Consider the following 26,134-nt stretch of genomic DNA (forward strand, 5'->3'; position numbering starts at 1 on the left):
GGGGAGACATGGTCAGAATGCCAGCCAAGTCACCACCGATGGTTGTATTGGGGTAGATCACCGTAACGATCGCGGAAGTCAGAAATGAGAGCGGCCACTATATAATAGACCCCTTAAACCAAGAAGTAAGCTGACACGCATCTTCGTGTGTCTCGAGCGAACCTCATATTGCGTTGATACATGTAGCCATGCCAGTGTCCTCAGATGCCCAACTGCCAGAGACGTCCCTATGGGCGAACAGAGTAGGTCTCATTCATTCAATTGTTGTGTAGGCTGCCCGTGATTAATTAACTGGACTCGTCAGAAATGTCTCCTGATATGTGCCACTGTGGCCATTGCTAATATGCAATATGGGCTGGATTCTGCTGTCATTGGAAGCCTGCAAGCCATGCCCGGCTTCTTAGTTGTCTTTGGATACCCAGACCCTGAAGCACCTGGTGGTTATGCCATTGGTGTAAGTGGTTTCCCTGCAGATAGCCCGCACACTCCCAAAACCATCATCAAGACGGCGAAACTAATCACTGGCAATTGACAATGCTAGGGAACCTTCCAACAACTGATAAGCTCCCTTCTAACCCTCGGTGCCTTCCTCAGCTCCCTGACCGCAGGCAGCTTCGCCCACTTCTTCGGGCGCAAGACGGCCCTATGGCTGGCTTGCCTGCTGACTGCGGTTGGCTGCGCTATCCAGATTAACACGACTGACAAGGCGGTCGTCTACGTGGGGCGGCTAATTTTCGGCATTGGCAATGGCTTCCTGGTCACATTCTCCAATATATACACGGCCGAGGCGAGCCCGGCACACCTGCGTGCGGTAATGGTGGCGCTGTTCTCGGAATGGGTCAACATCGGATCCATCGTTGGCGCGGTGGTGACCAATGCGACGCAGTCCCGTCTCGACAAGGCGAGCTACCAGATCCCGATCGGGATCTTGTTCATCGTCCCCGTCGTGCTGGCTGTTGGTCTCGTCTTCGTGCCCGAATCCCCGAGGTACCTGGTCAACCGCGGCAAGATGGAGCAGGCGAGGCGCGCCCTCGAGTCGCTCAGGGGCGGGTCGCTGCGGCCCGAGGAGCTAGAGCTGGAGTGGGTCGAGATGGGGCAGGGTATTGAGGAGGAGAAGAAGCTCGCGAGCACCATCGGACCGCTTGACCAGTACCGCGGGACTGACCTGCGACGCACGTTGCTGTGCTACGGGGTGATTATGAGCCAGGTTGGGTCGGGCTCGTGGTTCGTCATCAGTTACAGCACGTATTTTCTCATCGTCGCAGGCTTGACCGTCACCGAGGCGTTCAGATACTCCATCATGAATACCTGTCTCGGCTTGGTCGGAGTCAACTTCGGGATCTACCTCATGCGCCATGTGGTAGGACGCCGGACGATTCTGACAATGGGCGCGGCAATACAGGGGCTGTGCATGCTTGGAATGGCGATCGGTGCGGGCAGTGTTAATCCTGTGGGCAGCGAAACAGGAAGGAATTGCCTGATTGCTTTCTTCGCGCTATACCTGTTCTCGTATAACGCTTTCGTGGGAGATGCGAGCTATCCGGTGAGCACGGAATTGGTCAGCACGAGACTGAGGAGTTGGTCGGTAGGCTCGGCCATCAGTCTGGGATACTTCTTTGCTTGGTTGACAGGGTTCTGCTCACCTTACTTCATAAACCCCGAAAATCTAAATTGGGTTAGTATCCTCTGCCACAGTTTCTGTCTGTCTGCCTGCCTGTCTTTATTAATGGAACTGACTTCGCAAATAGGGAGCCAAATATGGCTATTTGTGGGCTGGCTCAAACTTTGCTTGCATGATATTTTTCTACCTTTTTATGCCCGAGTTGAAAGGGCGTACGCTCGAAGAGATCGATGAGCTGTTTGCGGAAAAGGTGCCAGCATGGAAATTCAAAGGCTACAAGACAACTATCCAGGAGAAGGCGATGGCTGAGGTTCGGAAGCACGAGGTCTCTGCAGAGAAACGACCTATCTCTGAGGTCGTCGAGGACGAGAAGACGATCAGCAGCACCCAAGTTCCCGCAAGGCGATAAAAATCACCACTACCACCATCTTCATAACGGAAGAGGCTCGGCTGCGTTGTATCCCTTCATGGTCCCTACAGTCAATTGATGCTCACCATGCTTTGCAGGGTGTGCTCATCATGATTTTCGACATCATCGGTCTTTCAGGTTGCCAACTGCGTTGATTAATTCATGCGGTTAAATTTCGCTTGCACGCTTACTGTCGACAAGAGAATAATGTGTGCGGCGCTATGCCACCATATAACTGAAGGGTCAGGCTGCGTAAACTTCAGGATGACTATAATGAAACTTTAAATCCAGCCCATTAGAGGCCCCAAACCACACTTTGACAATATAAAGTATAGCCGCGACATGGCACACTTTTTGTCCTGTGGAAACCTGTCACGAATCTGAGCAGGGCATATCGAATGGAGAAAATTGACTGGTTTCCTAGCTATGAATGATAAGCGGGGGAAGCCCCCTGCTCTTGACAAAGCCCTTTACAGTGGCTTCGTCGTAACATAAAGCGAATTTGCCATAAAGTCAGGATATCTGCCACCCTTGACCTCAGCCTTCTCAATGGCCGCCCTGATCTTCTGCTCCTCCTCCTTGGAGAGTTTAACCTTCAGCGCGCCAATGTTCTCGTCAAAGTTCTTGATGCGCGTGGTGCCTGGGATGGGAATGATATCCTCACCCTGAGCCATCAACCAAGCCAGCACGAGCTGCGAGGTAGTGCAGCCCTTGCTCTCGGCCGTGGACTTGAGGCTGTCGACAAGCTCCAAGTTCTTGTGGAAGTTCTCCTTGGAGAACCTCGGCGCAGCAAACTTGCGGAAGTCCGTGTCCTCAAAGTCATCGGGCGAACGGATGCTGCCGGTGAGGAACCCGCGGCCCAGCGGCGAGTAGGCAACGGTGGCGACGCCGAGCTCGCGGCACACGCGGAGAAGGTCGATTTCCTTGGACTCGATCTCGAGCGAGAAGGGCGAGTACTCGACCTGGACCGCGTCGATGTGCGCGACCTTGCAGGCCCTGCGCAGGCTTTCGGCGCTGCACTCGCTGAGGCCCAGGTACTTGACCTTGCCCGCATCCTGGAGCTTCTTCATCTCGGCGACCGTCGTCTCGATGGGCTGGTTGGCGTCGAGCCGGTGGCAGTAGTACAGGTCCACGTAGGGAAGACCCAGGCGCTTGAGAGACTTGTCGATGGCCTGCTGGATGTACTCTGGCTCATTGCGGATACTGAACTCGCCCGTTTCCGGGTCCTGGTAGTTTGCGAACTTGGTGGCTAGGAAGATGTTCTCCCGCTTGCCGGGGTTGCGCTTGAACCAGCGCCCCAGGAGGTCCTCGCTGTCAGCGTACATGTCTGCTGTGTCCCAGTTTAGACAGCCGGACTCGTAGACATGGTCCAGCACGGCATATCGCTCCTCGTCTGGCTTGACCTTGCCGTAGAAGGTTGAGAGGCCCATGGTTCCGAATCCGAGGGCGGTGATTTCCGGGCCATTCTTGCCCAGCTTGCGGGTTGGGAGTTGAGGTGGAGCCATGATGCACTCTGAGGAATTTGAACACTTGAGTGAACAAGTTGAAGAAGAACTCTGGGGATATGCTTAGGAAGCGTATGTATGAGTCTGTAATGAGAAGGTGAGGTAGTTGTTCGGCTCAGGAAGATAGCTTTGTTTGGCCATCGACGGCTTATATACTTAAAGATCTCGATTTCGTCACCATGTCTTAAGCATGCTAGTGGCCGTTGAACTGCCGCTGCGGGTGTGGAGCCACAATGCGCTGTACTGTCATGAGTAGAGTTCGCGGCTTACCGCTCGACCATGCCGGACTTAAGGACGCAAAAGCCTAAATCTGCTTCAGTGCCTCGCGGGAATCCACCGCGCGCATCGGCCCCGGGAGAAACCCACCTGGGCACCGGTATTAAAAACCATCCACGGAGATAAGACACCATTAGATCCCATGCTACCAACCCGAGTCCCCGTACCGCAGGACTCCGCCGGATCAACGGTAACACAATCAGTCCGCTGTGCACGGTGATGGCTTCAATCTGATGCTGACTGAACTGCGGACATCTGTTGGCTTAGGTGATCATATGCCATTGCCAATTGGTCAAGGCAGATCGAAGTCAGCAACCTTGGATTCAAGCTTCGCGGCCAACGTGGACGACATATGCACCACGCTAGTGACTGCTTGGCATGTGGGCAGGGGGTCTCATTGCGCTTATTGTGAAAGCAAGACAGACACGTCAATCGTTCAGAGTTGTGTCCGTGTTTATTACCGCCCCTACAAATCTGGCGAGCGTGAAGGAGACATGTAAACTCGGCTCTAGGGCTTGTATTTATGGCCTTGGGCGTATACCAGGGACGGAATAGAAACGAAACCACATGCAGTCAGCCCAGTGACTCACTGGATAGGAATGCGCTAGGACTCAACATCAACGACAGATATTTGAATCTATGACTGTCCCAGAACTTCCCGCTTTAAATGCACCACCTGGGCACCGTATGATGCACCTGTAGACCTCCAAGCGAAGCTGCATAGTAGCATAGCATTGTGTATCCGCCTGACTCAGTCCACCGGCTGCATAAACATGTCTGCGACCACAACCCTCCGCCGCGCCACAAGAGCAGACCTGCCGCGCATGACGCGCATGCTGGTAGACGCATTTGCCCCAGGCCCATGGGGCCGGCTCCTCTTCCCCGAGCACCTGAGGCGCAACCCCGGCGACCAGGACGAGGTCGCGTGGCGCCAGTACACCATAGCGGCAGGGCTCGACTCCCCAGCCCGGGAGACCATCGTAGCCTGCCAGGGGGACGAGACCGTCGGCTGGGCCCAGTGGATCGACCTGGCCGCCCCAAAGGGCAGCGGCCTAAACCCCCAAGAGATGAAGGCCAAGATGGACCGGGACCTGGGGCCGAACCCGGCCGGGCTGGACTCGGCGGCGCTCGATATGCTGCGGACCGAGGGCCAGGAGCTCGAGAAGAAGTTTGAGGAGTTTCTGGGGGCGGAGCGGGCGGCGGCGTCGTTACGTGAGTCCATCCGATATTTCTTCTCCATAACCAGAGAAAAAGAAAATGGCTGGCTGGGATGGTGGCTAATCTCTCCTTCGCGCACACAACACAGAGCTGAACTACCTGGTCATAGACCCCAAGCACCAGCGGCAGGGGATCGGTAGGCTCCTGGCCAAGGAAGGCCTCGATCGGGCGGCGAGCCAGGGGAAGGACGTGTGCCTGCGGGCGACTCCCGAGGGACGACCGCTATACCTGGCGTTGGGATTCGAGGAAATCTACGAGCAAAAGGTTGTTGGCGAGAGCCAGTACGCGATGGTCATGATAGCGCCTGATCTTGCCAAGGCTATTGGATAGATATAACGTGCCCGTTCCTGACCCCTTGACTTAAGCATAAAGAGGGTTTGCAAAGTCGGACAAGTGTTACCCCAGTATATCCCGCTGATATCAGACTAATATCGGCTGAGCATTTCTAGCTCTAATTGTATAGCGGTAACGAGAGCACAGCATGCAGGATTACTCGCATATTGAGTACCCTTGTAGTCATTCTTTTTTTAATTCAGCTGGAAGCTATAGATCTCACCTCACCTTTCGTTTTTTTCTTCTTCTAGGGTACCAAGTACACAGGTCCGCTCGCTTATCACGCCCTTGTACCTATGCACTTGAACAATCTTCATGCCTTTAGTGCCGTCTGGGAAAAACACTGCGCCACATATCGCAGATGACTCATCCCCAGAGACCTTTCGACCATCTGATCAATCAAGCTTTAGTGTCATCCAGCTTAATCTTCCGCTCCTTCTTCCGGGGATTTAACCAGTCCTCACACCCAATCGGCCAGTATACCCTTCCTAGCGGCCCACCCATTCCGAACTCCTCGGGTGTCACTGTAAGGCCCGGGTCGGGGGCGGGGACCACCTCTTCAACCACTTCCCCGTTGCCATTGCCGGTGTCTTCGGCATCCTCGGTAGCCTCTTCACCAGCCTTGCGCTTCTTCTTCCTGGTTGCGGTCTTTTTTGGTGCCTTCACCTTCTGCGGCGGCCTGTCCTGGTCGTCACGCTCGTGAGCCACCACGTCCGCGATCTTCTCGAACCCGGGAAGCTTGAACCTGCGCATCAGCTCAAACACGGCCTGCTCCTTGTCCTTGGCCTCGATCATGAGATCCATGTCCGGGGGGCAAGGTGGTAATGTCCCCACGCGGGGGCTGTGCTTCCTCCGGTCGCGCGGAGTAATGGCGCCGTAGCAGGGCTCCGAATAATGCATCTTCTGTGTGATGCCTTTCCTGGTCCAGGTCCTGGTGATTCGATCCATAATATCTGGCCGAGAAATATCGTATGTTCCTTCCCGGAGCTTGTCCTCGTCGAAAATGATATTGTGGTGGTGGTAGTCGAGGACCATGGGAATATTCAGCTCCTCGCAGATGGGCAGCAGGTCGTGGACTGACCAGGACACGTCGTCATTCTCTAGTACGAGGCGATGTTTGATTGAGTCTGAGAGGGTGGCGTAGTTTTCGCGGAAGCGGTCAAGGGTCGCTGGTTTGCCTCCTGCATCGGCGAATGTTCCGCCCATGTGGAGGATCATGATGGCGTCCCTATTCTGCTGAGGAGGGAGTTTCAACAGAGACAACAGCTCGTCGTGGTACTCAAGATCCCGGACCGCGTTGCTCACAACCTGCTTTCGAGGCGACCCAAGCTGAGTGAACTATTCTGTGTCAGCCATAAAAAAGAGTCTTTGTCCAAGTGCATATGTGACGGTTTCAAGTTCTCACCTGCCCAGGATGGGTCGTGAGACGGTGTCCCAGCTCAGCAGCGACCTTTCCAGCCTCGGCGAGGGCCTCAGATGCAAATGGGGCCAACTTGTAGCCGTACTCCTCATGACTTGCAAATGGGAACATCTCAGAGCTCAGCCTCATGAACCTGATGCCGTACCTTTCGTTCCACCGAAGCATCTTGACGATATCTCTTGCGTTAGCTAAGCCAAGACCCTCCACATACTTTTGGCCTAGCACAAGGTCGGCTGCCTTGGTCTTATCCGGCCTATTCTTGGTGGCATGCTCTGGCTGCGACGGGTCTGCTAGCGGATGCCTATGTTCCAGGATGGAGGATATACGGCATGTCCTTGAGCTGAAGACGGGGGGCTTGGCGGTCCGAAGGTAGGTGTTCAGGCAAGCCTAAGCGGCATATCAGTACTTGGGCACTGGCACAGCTTCTGGAGACATGGTGACTGACATAACCTAAACGTCCTTTCCACGGCAGCGGCAGATAGTCACTGTTCACGGCAGGTGGGCGGTTGGCCCCTTTGATCGTCTCCACAAGCTCATCGCCAGACAAATTCTCTTCGTCTCTCGCGGTGACAAATTGGTCCTTTTCCTCCTCTGGTGTGAGCAGGATGCGGTCCAGATGGACGACATCACTCTGGCTCGAGGGAGCGGCACCCCGAAGCTTCAGGGCAGGCGCCGATCGGTCGGAACTGGACCCGTTTGGGATACTCTGCTTGATCTGCAGCCTTCGTCTCTTGATGTCATTTTTGAACGAGGCCTCCATTTCCTCCAGATGGCGTAGGGCTGAGGCGGCACCCTCATTGCCATTCTCTAGGCGCTTCGCGACATCCCCAATGTGCTCTGTGTGTGTTGATGCCATCTCATCAACATCCATTGCAACACCGCGGGCTCGTTTCTTGGGGTTGCCAGTGCGGTCCTCCTTAGTCTGTCGAGAGTCCCGAGGTGCGGGTATGCGGCGAGACGATCTTCTTGGACCATTTGAGGTAGCCTCAGGAGGGGTTGCAACGTCGGCAGCAGGGGCTGGGTGGTTGTTATCCGCTGCGTCCACACGTGCGGAAGACCTCTTTCTAGTGCGCTGAGGCATTGTGGGGCTGACGGTGGCGATATGACGTTTGGTGAAAGGGTTTGAGGGGCTTGTGCTGTCCTTGGTTGCCGGCAGGACTGTCTCGGAGAAGAAGGTCCTGCATCCGCGATAGCAGCCGCAGGAGGATATAAGCAGCAGACGGGAGCTAGGATGAATGAGAGCTCGGCTTGGAACAGCTCTAGACAGAGTATGGGACCACAGGGACATGCAGTCAGGTGCTGATTGGAGCCAAGGGGGTCGAGGTGATATGCGGGCGGAGGACAAGAGAGTGTAGGGTGGGTGGTACGGGTCAGATATTTGTTAGGTACTGGGGTCTCAAAGGCTGGCAAAGAACGTCACGGCCTGTGTAGACCGATGGTTGGTGACGGAAGAAGCCGCTCACTTGCAGTTCTCAGGACCCTGTACGCAAGGCTGGACTCGGAGTGAATACCTAGGTACTCCGTAGCCGCGGGTGGTGGATGGGGCTGTGATCTCCAATGGAGGACGGTGTGATGGACACAGAGAGGGGGGAATCAAGTGAAGAGAGTACGGCAGAAGGCCGGTATGATGGCGGAGAACCACAACTACGTCGAGATCGAGCTGATGGTGAGGGAAAGGGGAGGGGAGGGAGACGGGGACCACGAAAGATGAGAGAATGGATGACTAGACCAACACAATGTCACCAGTGAGAGTGATGTATGACGATGTGCTGCTTGTGTACCAGACCAATAGGCACGTAGTAGCGTGTTGGCCCAGGTACAACACATGCAGAGTGAGAGGCAGAGGCAGAGGCAGAGAGATGGACAAAGGCCCCGATTCATCTGCAGCATATACTAGTAGCAAATGGCTGACGCAGAGTGCACTCAATTAAGCAAATTGCAGGCCAGGAATGACAGAGGAATTTGCGACAAGAGGTTTGGATCGAGATTGGACGGGAGACAGACGTCATTAGAGAGGCGCACGAGGTGCACACACGGCTGCTCTCTCAACTACTGAAGTACCTAGGCGGGTATTATCTATCGCGCGGCTGGGCTGGGCTGGGCTGGGCTGGGCTGAGCTGTGTCGTGAGGTGGGGAGCCGCGGAGGAGGGCGTGCCGGGCGGAAGCTAGGAAAGAGACCAGCAGACCACAGAGGTGGACAGATATGACACCGTAGACTTTGATGGTTTTAGAATGCGAAAAACAGAGACAGAAGCTTCATGTGCTCGCTCGGGAAGTGGTCGTCGTAGCCATGACGTCGGCTGCTGCCCCACCCCTGTCCAACTAGCGTGCGGCAGCCCCTGACGTGAATGGGTTCCTTCACCAAACACTCGGGGCAGGAGCTTTCTCTCCTTTGTTGGATCCACCTTGCGAGTTTCGATCTCGTCAGCTCGTCTGTCCCGACCTGCCGTTTGGGTTCCATTCACTCAACTGTCGGCCGGGCGTCTTGCAGCGAGGTCATCATCATCGTCAACATCATCCTCGGCATAATTCTGTAGGTTTTCCCCTCTAGACTTTCGATTTGATTAATTATTTGGGATGCGGGATCTCGGATCTCGATGTTCCAAATCCCATACCAGTCCTGGTTGGTTTGGCATGGCATTGTGCCATGGCATTTTCAGCCCCTTTCTGCAGATGCAAAATGCAAACGCAGGCCAGGCAGGCTCACTCGGCCGAGTAGCACCCAGCCAGCCAGCCAGCCCACGCTGCCGCAGCGTTACAACCGATCGGGCCCCGCTCCAGCCCTGCAACAGCAGGGGTACTGGGGGTACCAGGCAGCCAGGCCAAGCAGTCTAGGGCAGTGTTCATCTTGAGAAGAGATGGATGTGCGTCGAGTTCCAGGAGCGCCACCTACGCACCAGCACCAGAGGGCATGCATCGATCGCCATTCAAGCCCGTGTAACCAACCAGCCCACGGCGTCTAGACGTCTACTGCCATATGTACTACAAGCCGGGGCGGGCCGCAGGCACCACGTCATCGTACTACTCTTGCATGCAATTGTGCTGCTCGGGAGTTCCATTCAATTTTCTGCTCAACACTTCCACACCCGCAAGCTGTTTCCCGATTATACGGGTCACACAGTAGGATCGCAGCGTCTACTCACACCACACTTCTTGCTGACCATAATAGCATCTTGCGACCCAAGTTCTTGTCATATGAAAGTGGATATGGAACGTGCTATACTGTTCAGCTCCTCAAGTCGTGTTGCCAGACCAAGAACTGATGACCAAGCATTGATTCCCAGGTGCTGTTTGCCCATTATTGGACGGGCAGATTCGGCACATCAAAAAGTGCGAAGATACAATAGCCCTGGAGCCGCTCCGAAAAAGATGTCGGTGTTTCTAATGCCAAGGCCTAGTCCACAACCTGCGCGTGTCGGCAGGTAGGTACCTAGGTACATTAGCAATCGCGGGCGGATGATTAGACCGACCTGCGAGTGCCAGAGAGTACTAGTAGTTAGAAATGAGGCTTTGTATAAAGAACACCGTTGACATGTAATGCCACGGCACCTCTGTATACCCATTTAGCTTTAAAGCATACCCAGGTGAAAACAGTATAAATTAAACAACAATACAAAGAATCTCTACAATGCCCGAGCTCATGGTGGTTGTGGGAGTGACTGGCGCTCAGGTGTTTCTATCAAACGCGCATCACTTAAATGTTGGACATTTGCTGATCAGTTGATAGGGAGGGTCTGTCGCCCGAACATTCTCCCAACTGCCCCACTGGCATGTCCGCGGCATCACACGCAACCCCTCAGGGCACGCCGCCCAAGTCCTGGCGGCCGAGGGAATAGAGATTGTCCAGGGTGACCTCGACGACAAGCAGTCCCTCGTCAGGGCCTTCGACGGCGCCACTGCCATCTTCTCCAACACCGACTTCTTCACGCACTTCTTCGCCGCTTTCAGCCTCCCCTCTGTCGATAACCCCGGCCAATACGCATGCGACCGCGAGGTCGAACAAGGGATGAACATCGCCGCCGCCGCCGCAGACCCCTCCGTGATCAAGACGCTCGACCGATTTGTGATGTCGAGCCTCCCCGACGCGAGCAAGTGGAGCCGCGGCAAGTTCACCAAGATCTACCCCTTCAACTCCAAGGTCGAGATGGTCCGCCTCACGCGGGACCGACACCCCGAGGTTGCGGCCCGCATGAGCACCCTCCTGGTGGGCCCCTACGTGACCAACTGGAAGCAGCTCGCGAGGATGGCGCCGCAGAAGCAGGCTGACGGCGGTTTCATCATGACACGGCCGATGTCTCCTGAGTTCAAGATGCCACAAGTCGTTCCGGAGAAAGACACCGGATCGTTCGTCAAGGCGCTGGTGGTCGACCTCCCGCCTGGGAAGGATCTCCTTGGTGTGTCTGAGTGGGTCAGTTTCCCCGCGTTCGCTGAGGCGTGGGGACATGTATTAGGTGTGAAGACTGCGTATCGACAGACATCGATGGAGGATATGTTTGAGGGCGTCCCTGAGCATATGGCACAGGAGATCGGAGATAGCTTTCTCTTCATCGAGGAGTTTGGCTTCCACGGGGGATATCCGGACGTATTGGATCCACGCAAGGTAAGACCGAAGTCGTCCAGGGCTCACGAATTTCAGCTAACAAGTGCAGCTCGATGTTCAGATCCCCGTGACATCGATGGAGGAATACATCAGAAGCGAGGATTGGTCCTCCGTTTTGACCGCCTGAGAATGCATTCAAGTAGGGTTGATGCTTATCATAACCCCCAGAGAGCCATTGAATAAATTTGAAAATTGTTGAGAAAATGTGGTATCAAAAATCCCGTATCTCCGAGAAACCCCAAGGGCAAATCACGCGTTCACCTCCACGTTGCCCTTGCCATCCACAAGCAGTCGGAGGTTGATGTTGAAATTCATCGTATTGCCGCCTCGGTCGGTCCCACTCAACTGAATAGGAATGGAAGTCTTGCTCCCCAGCCGGCCGTGTTCGTCCGGCCCGACATTGATATTTGTGATGTCGTTGATACGGTCACCTATCTCAATCACATTACCGTCTCCCATGGTTGTATTGCCATCCCCTATATCGAAATCATCACCGGTGTCTTTTGTAGTGGGCGTCAGTCCTCACTAGAAATCCGATATGAAGGCTCACAGAACATACCTATGTCATTTCCAGTGCCCGCAAACCCTACACCGTTTCCATCTCCAAGCCCACCGGAGTTTGTTATCGACCCGGAACTTTCTGTCTGGTTGCCATTGACGCCCTCTCCGACTTGACGGTGCGAAATTGCAGATTCGGTGGTCAGTTCGATAGTATTCCCTTGAAAGAAAGGTAGACAGGACGCGGAAATGGTCAATAATAGCAACACCGCGAAGCTGGTCATTATGTCTGTGGCGTGCTCGGCATAGATGGCATAATCTTGTACTACGAGATACTTCTCATTGGAATGGTGGCTTAAAGAAGATTTATCAGAATTGTAGATGGTGAGGAGTCAATCCGGGTGGTAATGAGTGGCACGTAGCAAGTAAGGTAGTGAAAATGCAGCTGTAAATGGCCACAGGCTCGGACTTCACCTTGAGTCACAGCAGTGACTTAACAAATGATGGTGATTAGATGAAGACCGGTACAGCCTTGAGACCTAGCTACCTGGTTCACTGAAAGCAGAAGAAGGGGTCCATGCGATATATACACAATAAAATAAAGCACCGCCTGCGTGCTATGCGAGTCGGCATGGCAAGCCTGATTTGCAAACGACCCAGATGGCCTGCGGCCCATTCTAAGAACACTCTGCTTCCATGCGATAGACCTCAAGTTTGAAGTAAAGAATTAGACGTCATGGCCAAGGCTGGACGCTTTACGCGGCAGGTGTTATACACGCCTTTTAGGAAATCTCCGTCTTGGGCTCACTATAAGTAGAAACCTCCTACTCCTGGCCCTCCTTGCTGGCCAACGTTGAAACAAATGAATACGGGATGAGGTGTTTGTAGACATCATTTGATGTGGCTTCGTTTGTGAGGCTCAGGCGGTGCGAATTTGCCCGGAGTGGCCGTTTTCTGATTCGGTGCATAAATCATCCGAACAACGTGGATCTTAATTGCACAAACCCGCGTTTTCGGCTATCCTATACCGAAATATCTCCCAACAAGATTTCCAGAATCAGAGCTATTCCCCTTCATTGGAACATCGACTTCATTAGAATTTCATTTTAAACTCTTACATGCCGGAGACTATTGTATTGTTCGTCAAAGATATCCGATGAATCCCGGGATTGGTGGCAGCTTCGAGGAAGTCCTGCGGTAAAGAATCCTTTACAGCTAATCTTCAAGGCTTATCAATAGATCGCCGGCACGTCATTGCGACATTGCTAAAACTTCAGCAATCATAAAGATACAGAATGGTGAGGAGAACTTAAGAATACCGAGTTGAGAGCATGGGCGACCATGCCATAACCGAAGGGATGATTGGCCTCCGTCACGCGGGACGTCCGAAGAACGGTGCAGCCGTGCAAGGGGTAGCTGCATAAATGAACTACTTCTAGACACCGAGTTATTCAAGCTCCGCGAGGGTCGCCTGGAAAGTAGACCGAGCCACAGAGCTCGAGTTCAAAGAATCTTGAGCATAACCCCCCCTCCCCGACCTGTCTTTGCGGCACCTGGGCAGGTTTGTGGATTGTGCAATAGGGACGGGATCTATGAAAGGATGCAGAATTACGTTGAAAGTTTTGCTGGGCTATCTTGCCCCAAAATGAGAAAATGTCATTCGCAATTCAGTAACATCTTGCTCTTTTGTTGATTAATGTCTCCAATGGGCACGGTTTCGCCTACAATCCAGACACTGCATCAAATATTGCAACCGATTGAAAGTGTCGCGGTTACCCGATTAAAATGGCAGGCTGTTTTTGGTGCTACCATATGCATAATTCGTGCCCAAAATTCGTAGTCAGAAAGCTTACATGCGAATTTGTCTGTTGCATTTAGCTATTCCATGGCACTGGGTGCTGCTATATGCCTTTGCGCTGTGAGGGATATCCGTAAAATATATCTTCATAGTATTAGAAAATAAGTGTTTAGAGGAATAGAACATCTCTTGCCCGTCCATCCGTGCCCGAGTCGACCAGAATTTGGCCAATTTTCGATGGTCTCATCATCGGCCCGTATCATGAGTGCCTTGGACTAGTTGATGGCACCAGACTTCCTGAAACTAGGCGGCCACGAACCCTCAATCCATACAACTCACAATCATCATCCATCTCATTCATTCATTACCAAGATATGGACCCATGCGGTGGATGAGCAGCTGGCGAAATCGAACACAATCTGGAAGAATTCCTGCAATCCGAGTTTGTGAACCTCAAACCCTGAATTTCCCATCTATATTTGACAGTATCTGCTATTAGTGTCGGCATACGTGGCTGACACAAGTTGATCGCTCGTCGAGTCGGATATTGTGACATTCCAGAACCAGGTCTCAATCGTAGGAGAATTCACAGGACCTTGGACAGAAAGAATCACAGCTTGGATCGCGGCCGGACCGAGCGGAAACTTGTCGGGCACAGTCATGCCAGTTAGTGTCGTGACGTTCTGGCCTCTTCCATCTCCTAGAATTGCTACTGGCGGCTTAGTCTGTCTTGTCTGCTAAAGCTGTGGTAAAGGCATTATGAAAACTTGCCTCGTAGATCGATCGAACCCAAAAGGGTCCCACCCATGTTTCCCGGCTCGGGCGCAATGTTTGCCTCGGCGTCGTATCTGTCGATTCCGAACAACATCGAAACTTCGATCATGGGTATTCCGATGGCTTGTTTCACCGTGATATTGAATTTCTCGCCTGGCTTGATCTCTTCTGGCAGACCCAGTTCGAACAGCCTGGCATTGGCCAGTGCACTCGCCAGAAATAGAATTGATTGTGCGATCCTATTGATGAGATACATCTTGGAAATTGTGCGGCTTCAGCAGAATCAAAGGGATGAGTAGAATCGTGCCTGGGCTTCTTCTCGTAACTGAATCTTGTAAATTAATTACGAAGATCAGTGCAGCGGTTGGTACAATTTTAATCGGGCGCTCGCGAAATATATCATAACAAGATGAGTTCTGCCGGACCAAGGTCTTCGGGCTGGTTCCGTTGTCGAGGGACAGGCAGAAGGCCGGATCAAATGCATATTTAGGCGCTGTCATGCCGATCACCACAATTGGTCAGTTCGTGTGGTATTCGGCAGCCTATACCGACGACGTAGTGTCGCACGTGCCTAGGTAATAAATGAAGTCTGCGGTGTTACTGAAGCTCATAAGTCCATTGGATGGACCTCTTATAACACAAGCCTGTCGGCTATAATTCTGGCAGATACTTTCGCCATCTACCTAGGTACTTACATATTAAGCAGCCGCGAACCCGGGAGGGGCAAATGCTAGCCACAGAGGCTCAAGAACGCAGCTAAAGGATACAAGCACTCAGTGTGGAACATATCGGAACCTTTCATCACCTACACCTGTAGTGTCAACATTAAATGGATCTTTGAGATCATATCATTGATGCAGGACTCGGAGATCATAAACTTTTGCCGTCTGAGACGGATCATGTTGAGACTCCATGTCCAATTATCTCCTATGAACGTGTTCTTTGTTTATAAGGAGCAACATGGGCACTGAAACTTTTTCTGCAATCTTCGACAGCGTTCCGAGTGTCAGAAAAGCTTCTGGTGATAATTTGCTGGGGGCTGTTTGGTGTGGGCCCAAACCTGGTTACGCGCGCCCAATGAGCTTGAAAATGACGACAAGGTAAAAAGACGAACGACTCTCTTGCTTTAATTTTGTTTCTATCAACTCTGTATCCATCTCTGTATCCACGAGCCTTCCAAACCTCCCGAAAGCCATTCCAGAAGACCTTACACAGGACTTGAGCAACTAAAGCTGGTGGCAACCCCTGACTCGAAAGCACCGATTAGCTGGAGGATAGAAGCGTAACATCCCAGCCCGCAAGTTGCAAGCGTGCCCAGAAGATAAATGAGGTTCCAGGTGTGGAAGACTGGACGCTTCATAAAACCCCGGGCCAGCCTTCTCCAGCCATGGTCGACGCGAGTGAAGGTACGAGACGTCTCGTCGAAAGCCTCGGCATCCTTGACGACGGCATCCTCACGAATGAAGTAACCCAATGCACCCCAAGCAGGAAGAATGTAGGTGAAACCCAGCCCAAACAATGCCCCGAACAGGCCTGATATAGAGGCCAGCTGTGGGATGGCCGCAGCAAGAACAAAGCCAATAGCCCAGTATACTGGAATTAAGCATGCCCACCAGACCTTACCCATAGATGAAGTCAGTGGGGGAAAGCTCAACGGCTCCAGTACCTCAATGTATGCAATCTTCAGCCCGACGTTACTGTAGAGACCAGTGGCTATCAGACCAGCAATCATCCCAAGGACGTTCAGACAAGTCTGCCATCCGTACACTGAAATTCCCTGAGCTATGGGTATAAATGTGAACTGTCCCTGGAAGTGGTATACAACCATACCGAAGATCAAGTACACAGATGTAAGAAATGCTTGCGCGCAAATCATACCCTTCCAGAAGTCCATCGGGTGTCGCATCTCCGCCATGAAGGCTGGAAACAGCATAGCGCCGCCATAGGCAAATACTGCCTGCATAGCACCGTTGACAGAAGCGACAAAGCCGGAGCCACCGGTAGCAAGACCGATAGGCGGTGTCCCGGCGAACGTCTGGATTGGTGCGGGAATGCCAAAGTCGGGCCCGAAAGACGCTGACAGAGCTCCGAAATTGGGTGGGAGTGCGCCACCAGGCCCATAACGATAAACATGCTCAGCAGGTTAATCCAGACCGAGAAATTCGCTAGCCACGAGAAGCGCTGCATCGTGCGGATTTGGCCCACGATCATGCCGGCCAGGGCGAAGACGAGCACGCACACGATGAAGCAGAGCCCTGGGCCCGTGCCGTTGACCTGGGAGATCTGACTGATGGCCTGGCCGTTGAGCAAGATGAGGAAGGCGATGATCATCAAGAGTTGGACCGCCTGGGCGACGTGGACAAAGTACCCGGACGAGGGTCCGAAGCACCGGAAGAAGAGGTCGGCGTAGTTGCGCACGGGATACCGGTCCGAGTCGAGACCGAGGAACATCTTCCACAGGATCCATCCCGAACTGCTTATTCGTCAGGAAATCGGACATAATCACGGACGACCACCATTATGACTCACTATGCGGAGAGAAGACCAAAGGACACGTAAAGCGCGAAGCCAGCACCGTAGCCTGTTTGAGCAAAAGCCCATCTAGATGGTTGTTATTTAAGAGTTGGGATATGGATTTGGGTGAAGAGTCTGTCCTCACGGGGTGTTTGATGGGCCCAAGATGTCTGTGGTGATAAGGTAGAACACGCTGCCCCAACCGGCGGTTCGAAGCGCCCTGTTTGCCGTGTGCAGCTCTTGGGCATCTGCATTGGCCTGCGACGAGCCCTTGGTGGCTGATGTTCTCTGACCGGATTTCTCGTCTATTTCGTGACTCGGGTCTTTATCGTTTGGATTCGTTGCATGGCCGGCTTCATGACCTGTTTGGGAGGTCTGAAATCGGTCTAGCAAGAGGGACTTGAAACCCGATCGGCCTCGTGCGCTCCTGTATGCTTCATTCGCAAGTTTCTCCTCGGCGCGTGTAATAGAGGAATAGTGCAGATATTCCTCAAAGCTCACTTTCAGCTCGTGCTGCTTGCCGGCAGAGAGGTAGGTGTGAGCAGCATCGGAAACGGTAGCAGCAGCCTCATTGCCCTTGACATTCAAAGGCCCTCCTATAGTGGGCGTCGCCATGCTGACTTGGCGATGATTGACCGTTTCAATTTGGATGAGAGGCTCCGTGATGGAGATCAAGCGGTCTCTGATTCAAATACCATAGGGGCTCCTATGGAAGACGTCAGGGACTTTTAGGGGCACCACTTCTCAGTTCCCTGGCGAATGATTTCGCAGCAATCGCCACAAGGTGAAGGACGATACCGCCTGCATTAGCAAGTGACACAAGCAATCAATGCGATAGGTCTCCTCGCACTTGATCCCTTGCGTTACAATCTGCAATGCTACCTGATGCCTCAATACCTGCCATTTTCCAATTGGTTCAGCTCCAGAGAGTAAGCTGACCGGATGAACTACCTGGGCACCGGGGGATGAATGCCAGCTGCTAGCGTTGCCCATCAGTTCATCTCATCTCATGATGTTGCACAGCGGCATTGAAACCCCACTCTCCATGACGCGGCGACATTTCAGACCAATTCTCCCTATAAGGTGATCTCTAGTCAAGCAAATTCAGTCTGCCTACAGGCATATGCTTCACCTCGGTGTGGTCACTCTTTGTGGTTAGTTTCGCACCAGTTGACATCCCTTCCGAGTCCTGCCACGAAGCTGGGGTGAGAACTCCTGGGGGGGGGGGGGGGCCTTAAGCCCATCTCCCTAGTATTTCCATACAAGTGATTATTATATTAGCTATTTCCAGCTGCTAAAGATGAGAAGCTATCACGTTCAAATAATACTTCAAGCTTGTGATGTCGATTCCGATGTCACGTGAGCACAGCTTTACACGATTGCCCTTGGTCTCCATAGTACAGAGCTCAATGGCTGCCACGGTATGTAAGTGTCAGCCACGGTAAATCTCGAGAAATTGTTGCAGCTTTCTTCTCTTGGTGCTAAGCCTATTGCTCTGTGACAATGGCGAAAGAGTTGGTGTGCAAAACTGGTATTGAGGCATGGGCGGGGGAAAGAAAGGCTTTGTAATGGATGTTAGCCTATACTATATCCTCTAGTTAAGCTCGGCGAGGTGCGGACAGAATTAATTTTATTTAAACTAACAAAAGTTTCCACAGGCTGCCAACTGTCTCGATACAGTAGCAGCCCTAAACAAAGCATCTTGTCCGATCACCTCTGACTTGATCCGTTTAGGATCACGAGGGGCTCCGGACGGGGAAAGATGGTACCATTTGAAGAGCCTGTGATCGCTCGCCCACGCTCACCCAAGATGCGTAGAATACCAGGGATGGGGAACATCGCTATGGATGCCAGGTAATTTACAGGCGCTCTGTTCCAGTCTACCTCTCTTTTAGAGAAAGCCACCTTCTCCTTTTTTTGATACCTTTGTCTTTGAACTGCTAATACACCAAATTTCCAATACTATCTGACGCGTGATTTTGACACTCCCGTTCGCGTGACGGCCTTCCCAGTCACGGACACTGCCCAGGTGCCCTTGATCTTGTCCCCTTTGAAAAACCATGAATCGGCAAAACAAGGTAGAGATAAACTCACTCTTTTTCAGACGTTTTGTCTTATTCGGTATCATAGATTCAACACAGGAATCTCAGGCCGTGTCTCCGTGGTTGCAGACCATGTTAAGGCGGACAATACGGGCCTCGGCAGACGGCAGCTTCGGAGGATCAAGCACCACTGGCAACGGCCCAGGCTGCTGTGAATGACCCCACACCCCCTAGTCCCCATCGAACGAACATGATCTTTGCTGATTGACCTCCGCCAGTGGATGCTTCTCGAGTCTTTTCCTGGCGTGCAGCCATCATGAGCGCGAACAATCAAGCACGCGTTGGCCTAACCTTCATCTCCACCGGAACGGTCCAAATCAAGCTGCCTATGAAAGGTCAGCCCGTGCAAAATTACTGGGACCAATTTGTCGCCCTCCGCCGACTCCGCTGCATCGCCACTCAACAATGGACCGACCCTATGCCTATCGGCGTCTTCCTAATATCCCATCCTAACGGTCCGGTCCTATTCGACACGGGAGAATCGCCATGTTGCAACGACCCCGGCTATCTGCCGTACTACAGTCCCACCAAAATGTTCAGCAGCGTCAACATCCGCCCGGAGGACGGGATCGTCAACCAGCTGAAAGAGCAGGGCGTGGAGCCAGACCAGCTTCAGGCAATCGTCCTCAGCCACCTCCACGGCGATCACGCAGGCGGGGTTAAGGATCTGAGGATGGCCGCGCCGGACGTCCCCGTCTTCGTGAGCGCTGAGCACTGGGCCGCTTTTGGCAACAGCCCGGTCCACGCGACATTGTCGGGGTGCGTCCCGCAGCACTGGCCTGAAGCATTCCAACCGACCCTCATCGATTTCTCGGGCAGTGCCGTTGGTCCCTGGGAGAAGTCAGGCAAAATCACGGCTGATGAGAGGATCGTTGCGGTGCACACCCCTGGCCATGTCCCGGGTCACATCTCGCTGGTCGTGCGTGGCGATAACGATGACGGCAGCACGACGACATACTGCTTGCTTGGGGACGCGAGTTACGGATTGGATCTCCTAGATAAGGAAGAGCCGGACGGTGTCAACGACGACCCCATCTTAGCATTGGAGAGTCTGAGGAAGATCAAATCGTTTGCTCATCAAGCCGATGTAGTTGTCTTGCCAAGCCATGACCCGGATACCCCTCGCCTGCTTAAATACCGTGTCTTGTACAAACCGAAGGAGATATTATGAGGTCTTGTGGGACACGTCAAGTGCATGAGTGATATAAGCCAAGTAGTGGCCAAGCAGTGCAACAAGTATGGGACCTCACTCTTGGGTTCGCCAACTAGGGTATAGGTTCAAATGCAAAAGTTCACAGTTTTATGGTTTTCGAGCGTTCAATATTCACTACTAGTTAAGACTGCGGATCAAGAACCAACCCAGTCGCAGATTTAGATACGTAATATTACCCGTATCCCAGAAGCTGATCTGCCCTAGTTGACCACGAAGGTTGAGCCGAGAACTCCGTGCAGTTTTTTTTCTCACATATTCTAGAAACCCCTACCGCGAAAATGTCTCAGAATTTGGAACAAAGACGCTGCGTCTCAGATGATATAAAATACGTGCACTACGGCCTGTTGGTTATTTGAATATCGACACAGTGAGGCCCGAGCGTCCTGCAGCTAACCTCAGGATCCTTGAGAATGCCTGCTGTACACACGCCCTTTCTGTTTGCATAGTTTGTGCTGTTGTAGCATGTTGAAATTCTCATTCTCGTCCCCGTCTTTCTTTCATGTGCACAACTCCACCGAGAAGACCATGAGGTTGATGACGCTTCCTCGCGATGTGCTCACCAAATTCCAGTAGTATCGCTGCTGGCACACCTCAACCACCATCTGGCACCGCGTCGAGGAAGCGTGGCGCTGATGGAGATAACACCGCCGAGTCGACCGCGGCCAAGAAGGCTGCTATGAAAGCCAGAGGCCCGCCTACAATGCGTCGTTCTGGCACTTCATCCAGTTTTCGTGGATCGATGAGACCCAGTCTTGCAGCGGGCTATAGCTCGCCTTTCCACCAGCATGTCTCTCTCTCTCGGCCCGTGTACGGACCAGGACTGCTTTCCCAACCCACCCCGGCCAACTTTGATACACCGGCTGTGCAGTCGGCGTCACCCTCGCTAAGCGCAACAACACTAGCACCGCTTGCTAATTTCCGTCCCTCCACTGAGGTCAGACAGAGCCTGAGCCATACGACCAGTGAAGCCTCCGACAGCACATCGGGTCTGCCATTGGAAGTGTCGAGGCCTGTCGCCCCCGGTGTGCCACAGCCGCCGTCGAGATTCATTCCTCAGTTTGGGCCCGCCCATAGACAACCTCCACGGTCCGATGACGAAGAAAGCCAGAGCTCTGACTCCGACGACGAGCCCCTTGCGTGTGCAAAAAATCAAGCCCTGACCTTTGAAGACCGTCTTCGAAAAGCCCAGGAGAATTCCGATGTCTGGGACTTCATCGTGGACAAACTCGAATTCGTCAACTTCACCTGCAAAGGTGACCGCGAGCGACAGGCCATGTTGGAGATACTCCGACTCCCCAAGCAGAACGAACTCGATGACAAGCCCATGCGGGAAGCAGACAGACATCAACGACGATATCATGTCATCATGGGCTCCATCCTGCAAGTCGTTGGAGTCGTCGGCCATTGTGACGCCTGTGGTCCGTACAACCGGAAGAAGTGGGAGCACAGGCGAAAGACTTGCACCGGTCTTCCCCCCGAAGCGACCGGCCCGGAGTATCAAGAACTCGTCGAATTTGTCGCCGGTCGCTGCAGCAACTGCATCCGAAGCAATTACCGACCAGCCTCGTGCCACTTTGCCGCAGGCGTGGCCCCTACCGGTACACAAGCTGAGGGCATCCCCTATGCAGCTACGAACGGTGCTCCAGGCAACGCGCCCCCCCAGAATCAAGAACAAACTCAAAATTCCCATGACCCGATTCGGGAAATTGACTCTGACCCTCGGGCCCTTATCTCAACCCCTCCGGCCCGGGCACCAACCGGAGTGGAACAAAACGACGACAGCGGCGACGTGGAAGCCATATTTAGCGACATAATATTGGTCGGCTATCGTGCGAGCACGCAGCTCCAGCAACATGAGCAGCGGGGATTTCACAACTGGCTGACCATGTTGCTCTCTTTCTCATCCTCGTCGCCAGACCTCGAGGACCAGGCGCTCGCAGCCCTCGCGCGTCTCCGGCAGTTGGACCATGATGTCCAGGCAGATATCCGACGGCGGATACTCCAAATGCTTGCTGGCGCTATGGGCCGGCCTGCATGAACCCTGCGATTGATTCTCCTGATCGGTTGTTCCTCACAGCGGTTGTGAGGGGGGTCCGTCGGACACGCAAAGGAGTTTCTCTGGGGTCTCTTAGATGTCCTGGCATTATTCTCCATCCTAGAGGCTTTTTCCTTGCTCCATACAATGTTATGTGACGCGTCACGAATACCAGGGAATGTCTCTGGCGCAGAGGCTCGACTTTTGGAATGAAGCGCCAGTATCAGACAACTAGTGATTTCGGGACGGGTATCATGTCTCGGGGATGCTGATGTCCTGTCGCTCGATCCATTTCTCCTGACTGACACGGGAGCCTGATGATTCCCTAGTACCGAAGCGGGGATTTTGTTGTGCAGAGCTGTTGTTGCCTATCTCTGCGCTCGTCTGCGTTCCGAATGCTCGCTCCAGGGTTGAGTCCCCTATAGCATTGGGAGTCAGCCATTCAAGAACCAAAAGTTTGGTCGGAGAGGAACGCGTCGAGGATCAGGCCACAAGGTGTCTACCTAGGTATGGCTTGACTTGAAACCTGCAGCCCGTGAAGCTCTGGTAGGGTGGGCAGGAAATGGGCCTTTTTGTTCTTGAGGGGGTAGAGATTGTATCTAGAAGCTACCCGTGGACTTACATTCTCTTTGCAGATCTGTCACAATTTGAAATTCGGTGTTGAGCCGTCTTGAGCGGTTCGCAAAATCGAGCAGACGATTCAGAATTGTGATTTCGCATTCTGTCCATGTGTCAGAGTGCGTGGATCCTTCATGAGGTAGGACTTATGAACTTCCGAGGCTGAGAGCCGCAAGTCACTTACGGAGCTTTACGCTGTAGACAAAGATCTTGTATCCAAGCTGAATCATATACAATCCAGCATACTGGTTCGGCCTTGTTAGCAGAAGTTTGTGCATGTTGGGAACCCTTTGAAAGCCATCAGAACAAGTCAACCTCTACTTACCTCTAGGACCAACAATGTTATGTCCAGAAATAAGATAAATATGTTCACAACTATCAGTTGAGTGAGAATGTCCTTCACGATTCGCAACGAGTTGCCTGCTCTAGGACTTGCGTATTGCCGAATACTGGGTTCCTCGGCTGCCTTGGGTTTTGAGTAGCGGCCAAGCAAGTCGCGAGACTTCCAGAGGTACAGCCCCGATAGGATTGTTTCTTGTGTAAAGAACATAGTGATGTTTATCCTCTCGAAGACGCTGTGCCCAGGCGGATGTCAATATATATTTGTGGCGTTATTTCCATCCTTCGCGTACTGACCTGTAGACTTGCGTGAAACGAACCGACATTGGGGGCCGCAAGCGGGTGCCAACTGTGAGGACAGTTCCCGTGATGTGAATTGTAATTCCGTTGACGATGATCATACAAAGCACCAGGCGTAACACTTTCGGTCTGATAGCCAAGAGGTGAAGACGGGAGTACAGTACAAGTGACTGTCCGGTGACCATGAAGACCCATCCAATGCACGACATGACCCCATTGACCATGCTGTTCACCTGAGGCGTCGCGACGCTGATGATCTGTGAAGCCGAGCAAACGAGAATCCCGACGGTCGATAAAGCCATTGCCCAGAAATAGAGCGTCCACAGTCTCTTGAACGTAAGCAATATCATGGGAAACATGCCTATTGCATTCCATATCGAGGCACCGAGGAAACAAGCAATAAGAAAACGATCTCCGGAGGACATTTGTCTTGTGTCCCCCATCTTGGTGGTGTCTACTCCTCGCCTCAGTAGCACCTCCATCGCAGTCAGCAACCCCATCGCTTCTGGGGCCGGCGTGGGAAATATTGAGCCCTGTGACGGTGGGTAAGAGAAAAGATTAGAATCGAGGAAACCTGGGAGCTTCTGTTGCAGGCTTCAGATGTTCTAGAGCTTCCATTCTAAGGTTGGCCGTGCGTCTGCGCAATCGTCCAATTGGGGGCTCTGGGTAACTCTCGGTATCAAAACTTTAAATGCATTAACTCTTGACGATCACAAATCACACCTTGGACATACATCACTGCGTCATGGGTAGCCCGGTGTGAGGGAACGGCCTGATCATCCAGATATGCAGCCTGACTCGGCTCCCGCCCAAATTTGGACGTATCAAGATCATTGTTGGGTTACATCCGATCGTGGCACAGATGACACCGACCGGGAAAATATCGTGTAAATGAATAAGAGGCGAATCTTTCCTGAGCGAGTGCGGCACGCGCCCGACTGTTGCGAATGAAGCCCAACTGTACTGAAGTGCGCTTATATATGTACTCAGATCTGCTATGTACGTGCTTCTGGCCTAGAAGCTCAGCCGACAATGGAACCTTGCAGAGGCAATCATCGTCCTATATACTGTTTATACAGCACAGGCAGTATGTGATGTAGATACCGCCCTTTAGAAGTTGTTAAACCACCGAACAGCCTGCAGAAACGCAGACTCTTTGGCGAACTTCTGGACCGGGTCCGAAACGTTTGCACGAACTCCAAACCCGTGCTGAACTCCACTGTACAGGTTCACCTGATAAGGCGAGCTGATGTTGAGCAGCAGAGCCTCGAGTTGGGCCCTTAGGGACGCTGGCAGGAGACTGTCCTGGTCTGGTAAAATAAACAAGGTCATGTCAGCTTCCGTCATTGCATATATAATTGGGGTGATATGCTTTCCCAAGAGTATGTCACACAGTTCGCACGAGTCATCACGGACAGTGTGCGCCTCGAGATGTCTCACAGATTGCGACATGGCATTCAACCTTGGCAAGGTATAAGTGAGGGGAAAGCTTACCGGCAGTAGCCACCGCTGTGGCGGCCCCAATCGCGCTGACTTCTCCATCCTGCCAGGCACTCGGATGGGCCGCGAACGCTACATCAGCCTTTACCGTTCTGGCGGCGTCGACGAAGCGGAACGAGTAGCGCCCGCCGAAGCAGTAGCCCGTCACGGCAACCCTGCTGACGTTGAGGGTGTTGCGCAAATAGTTGACTAAGTTGGCTGTCAGTGGTTTACAAGTTTCCAAGACCGGGCCACTCTCGACTCAAGTGCTCGGATTGAACCGAAATCCGATCCTGAGCCGAGGAGCTGATCGCGGAGGCCAAATCTGGCTGGCAAACATGAATAAGGTAGAATGGGGGTGACATTGGCATGCTCTTTTCAGGTAGTACTCACTAGCACCCTCGACAATGGGGTCGGTGACATTCGGACCATGTGCGGCAAGGAACGCAGTCGTGTTGAAGGTAGGGTCATTCAGGTCCGATGGTGCAGGACTTCCTTGAAAGAGATCAGGAGCAACGGTGACGAAACCAGCACGGGCAAACGAGTCCGAGAGACTGAGAAAGTTAGCTACGCGAACTGTGCTGGGTATTCGGAGAGAAGGCCTGGAGCTTGCTCACAGTTTGTTCTCGGTAAGGTTAATTCCGAACACGTCAGTCAAGTAGAGAACCGCTGCGCCATTCGTGTCTGGTGCATCGGCCCCTGGTTTGGTGATGTAGTATGTTGCTACAGTTTCACAGGTCAGTGAGGTACGCGGACATGTTGGTGAGGCCGCACTGACTTCCACCGACGACCTCCTCGGCACCAACAGGTTCTCCCGTGTGCGCGATGATGGACGTGTCGCCATCAATGGGACGTTCCGAAGTCCTGCCGAGGGCGGTCGAGGCCAAGAGCGGGGCCAAAAAGAGGAAACGAGTCAACATGGTGCGTGATGTTCTGCGGGTTCGTTCTCAGGTCAAGGGCCAGGTGTGCAAAAAGATGCGAGTATTTCAGACAATACTGATCAGTTCCCGAACAGAAAAACTTACTTTTATCCTCCAGGGGAACAGGCGGTTTTATCGGTCCAGATACGCCATTTCTAGGCT

The 26,134-nt window shown here is 53.0% G+C and overlaps 12 protein-coding genes across 12 annotated transcripts; 5 read left to right on the top strand and 7 right to left on the bottom strand.

Moving 5' to 3' along the window:
• Positions 1-188: 188 nt before the first annotated feature.
• Positions 189-2,069, top strand: KVR01_006820 (uncharacterized protein; the record flags this gene model as incomplete). The annotated part of the gene is made up of 4 exons (XM_044784471.1): positions 189-242; positions 305-454; positions 542-1,675; positions 1,749-2,069. 4 exons carry the CDS (start codon positions 189-191, stop codon positions 2,028-2,030), a joined length of 1,620 nt encoding a protein of 539 aa, XP_044644251.1. The 3' UTR covers positions 2,031-2,069.
• Positions 2,070-2,071: 2 nt separating this feature from the next.
• KVR01_006700 (uncharacterized protein) lies at positions 2,072-3,748 on the bottom strand. Its single transcript, XM_044790078.1, has one exon. The coding sequence runs from the start codon at positions 3,533-3,535 to the stop codon at positions 2,501-2,503; it is 1,035 nt and encodes a 344-aa protein (XP_044644131.1). The 5' UTR covers positions 3,536-3,748; the 3' UTR covers positions 2,072-2,500.
• An 836-nt stretch (positions 3,749-4,584) lies between these two features.
• KVR01_006828 (uncharacterized protein) lies at positions 4,585-5,359 on the top strand (the record flags this gene model as incomplete). Its single annotated transcript, XM_044787429.1, has 2 exons — positions 4,585-5,023; positions 5,118-5,359. The coding sequence occupies 2 exons, from the start codon at positions 4,585-4,587 to the stop codon at positions 5,357-5,359; spliced, it is 681 nt and encodes a 226-aa protein (XP_044644259.1).
• Positions 5,360-5,539: 180 nt separating this feature from the next.
• Positions 5,540-8,981, bottom strand: KVR01_006501 (uncharacterized protein). The gene is made up of 3 exons (XM_044783539.1): positions 7,228-8,981; positions 6,768-7,169; positions 5,540-6,700 (listed from the first exon to the last, which is right to left on the bottom strand). The coding sequence occupies exons 1-3, from the start codon at positions 8,068-8,070 to the stop codon at positions 5,762-5,764; spliced, it is 2,184 nt and encodes a 727-aa protein (XP_044643932.1). The 5' UTR covers positions 8,071-8,981; the 3' UTR covers positions 5,540-5,761.
• A 1,385-nt stretch (positions 8,982-10,366) lies between these two features.
• On the top strand, positions 10,367-11,509 carry KVR01_006981 (uncharacterized protein; the record flags this gene model as incomplete). The annotated part of the gene is made up of 3 exons (XM_044787653.1): positions 10,367-10,452; positions 10,510-11,382; positions 11,432-11,509. Exons 1-3 carry the CDS (start codon positions 10,411-10,413, stop codon positions 11,507-11,509), a joined length of 993 nt encoding a protein of 330 aa, XP_044644412.1. The 5' UTR covers positions 10,367-10,410.
• Positions 11,510-11,631: 122 nt separating this feature from the next.
• On the bottom strand, positions 11,632-12,164 carry KVR01_006584 (uncharacterized protein; the record flags this gene model as incomplete). Its single annotated transcript, XM_044785675.1, has 3 exons — positions 11,632-11,882; positions 11,942-12,052; positions 12,158-12,164. The coding sequence occupies 3 exons, from the start codon at positions 12,162-12,164 to the stop codon at positions 11,632-11,634; spliced, it is 369 nt and encodes a 122-aa protein (XP_044644015.1).
• A 1,987-nt stretch (positions 12,165-14,151) lies between these two features.
• Positions 14,152-14,708, bottom strand: KVR01_006724 (uncharacterized protein; the record flags this gene model as incomplete). Its single annotated transcript, XM_044785791.1, has 2 exons — positions 14,152-14,387; positions 14,450-14,708. 2 exons carry the CDS (start codon positions 14,706-14,708, stop codon positions 14,152-14,154), a joined length of 495 nt encoding a protein of 164 aa, XP_044644155.1.
• Positions 14,709-15,659: 951 nt separating this feature from the next.
• KVR01_006956 (uncharacterized protein) lies at positions 15,660-17,581 on the bottom strand (the record flags this gene model as incomplete). The annotated part of the gene is made up of 4 exons (XM_044784236.1): positions 15,660-16,487; positions 16,565-16,925; positions 16,982-17,053; positions 17,367-17,581. The coding sequence occupies 4 exons, from the start codon at positions 17,579-17,581 to the stop codon at positions 15,660-15,662; spliced, it is 1,476 nt and encodes a 491-aa protein (XP_044644387.1).
• A 1,699-nt stretch (positions 17,582-19,280) lies between these two features.
• KVR01_006853 (uncharacterized protein) lies at positions 19,281-20,239 on the top strand (the record flags this gene model as incomplete). The annotated part of the gene is made up of 1 exon (XM_044788477.1): positions 19,281-20,239. Exon 1 carries the CDS (start codon positions 19,325-19,327, stop codon positions 20,237-20,239), a length of 915 nt encoding a protein of 304 aa, XP_044644284.1. The 5' UTR covers positions 19,281-19,324.
• A 515-nt stretch (positions 20,240-20,754) lies between these two features.
• KVR01_006913 (uncharacterized protein) lies at positions 20,755-22,319 on the top strand (the record flags this gene model as incomplete). Its single annotated transcript, XM_044782406.1, has 1 exon — positions 20,755-22,319. Exon 1 carries the CDS (start codon positions 20,832-20,834, stop codon positions 22,317-22,319), a length of 1,488 nt encoding a protein of 495 aa, XP_044644344.1. The 5' UTR covers positions 20,755-20,831.
• A 249-nt stretch (positions 22,320-22,568) lies between these two features.
• KVR01_006580 (uncharacterized protein) lies at positions 22,569-24,073 on the bottom strand (the record flags this gene model as incomplete). The annotated part of the gene is made up of 4 exons (XM_044791104.1): positions 22,569-22,735; positions 22,939-23,037; positions 23,250-23,509; positions 23,571-24,073. The coding sequence occupies 4 exons, from the start codon at positions 24,071-24,073 to the stop codon at positions 22,569-22,571; spliced, it is 1,029 nt and encodes a 342-aa protein (XP_044644011.1).
• A 610-nt stretch (positions 24,074-24,683) lies between these two features.
• Positions 24,684-25,972, bottom strand: KVR01_006616 (uncharacterized protein; the record flags this gene model as incomplete). Its single annotated transcript, XM_044789062.1, has 5 exons — positions 24,684-24,883; positions 25,068-25,262; positions 25,446-25,606; positions 25,670-25,775; positions 25,831-25,972. The coding sequence occupies 5 exons, from the start codon at positions 25,970-25,972 to the stop codon at positions 24,684-24,686; spliced, it is 804 nt and encodes a 267-aa protein (XP_044644047.1).
• Between the last annotated feature and the right edge of the window lie 162 nt (positions 25,973-26,134).

The sequence above is a fragment of the Diaporthe batatas genome (genome assembly GCF_019321695.1).
Source record: "Diaporthe batatas strain CRI 302-4 chromosome Unknown Contig00007, whole genome shotgun sequence".
Taxonomy (NCBI): domain Eukaryota; kingdom Fungi; phylum Ascomycota; class Sordariomycetes; order Diaporthales; family Diaporthaceae; genus Diaporthe; species Diaporthe batatas.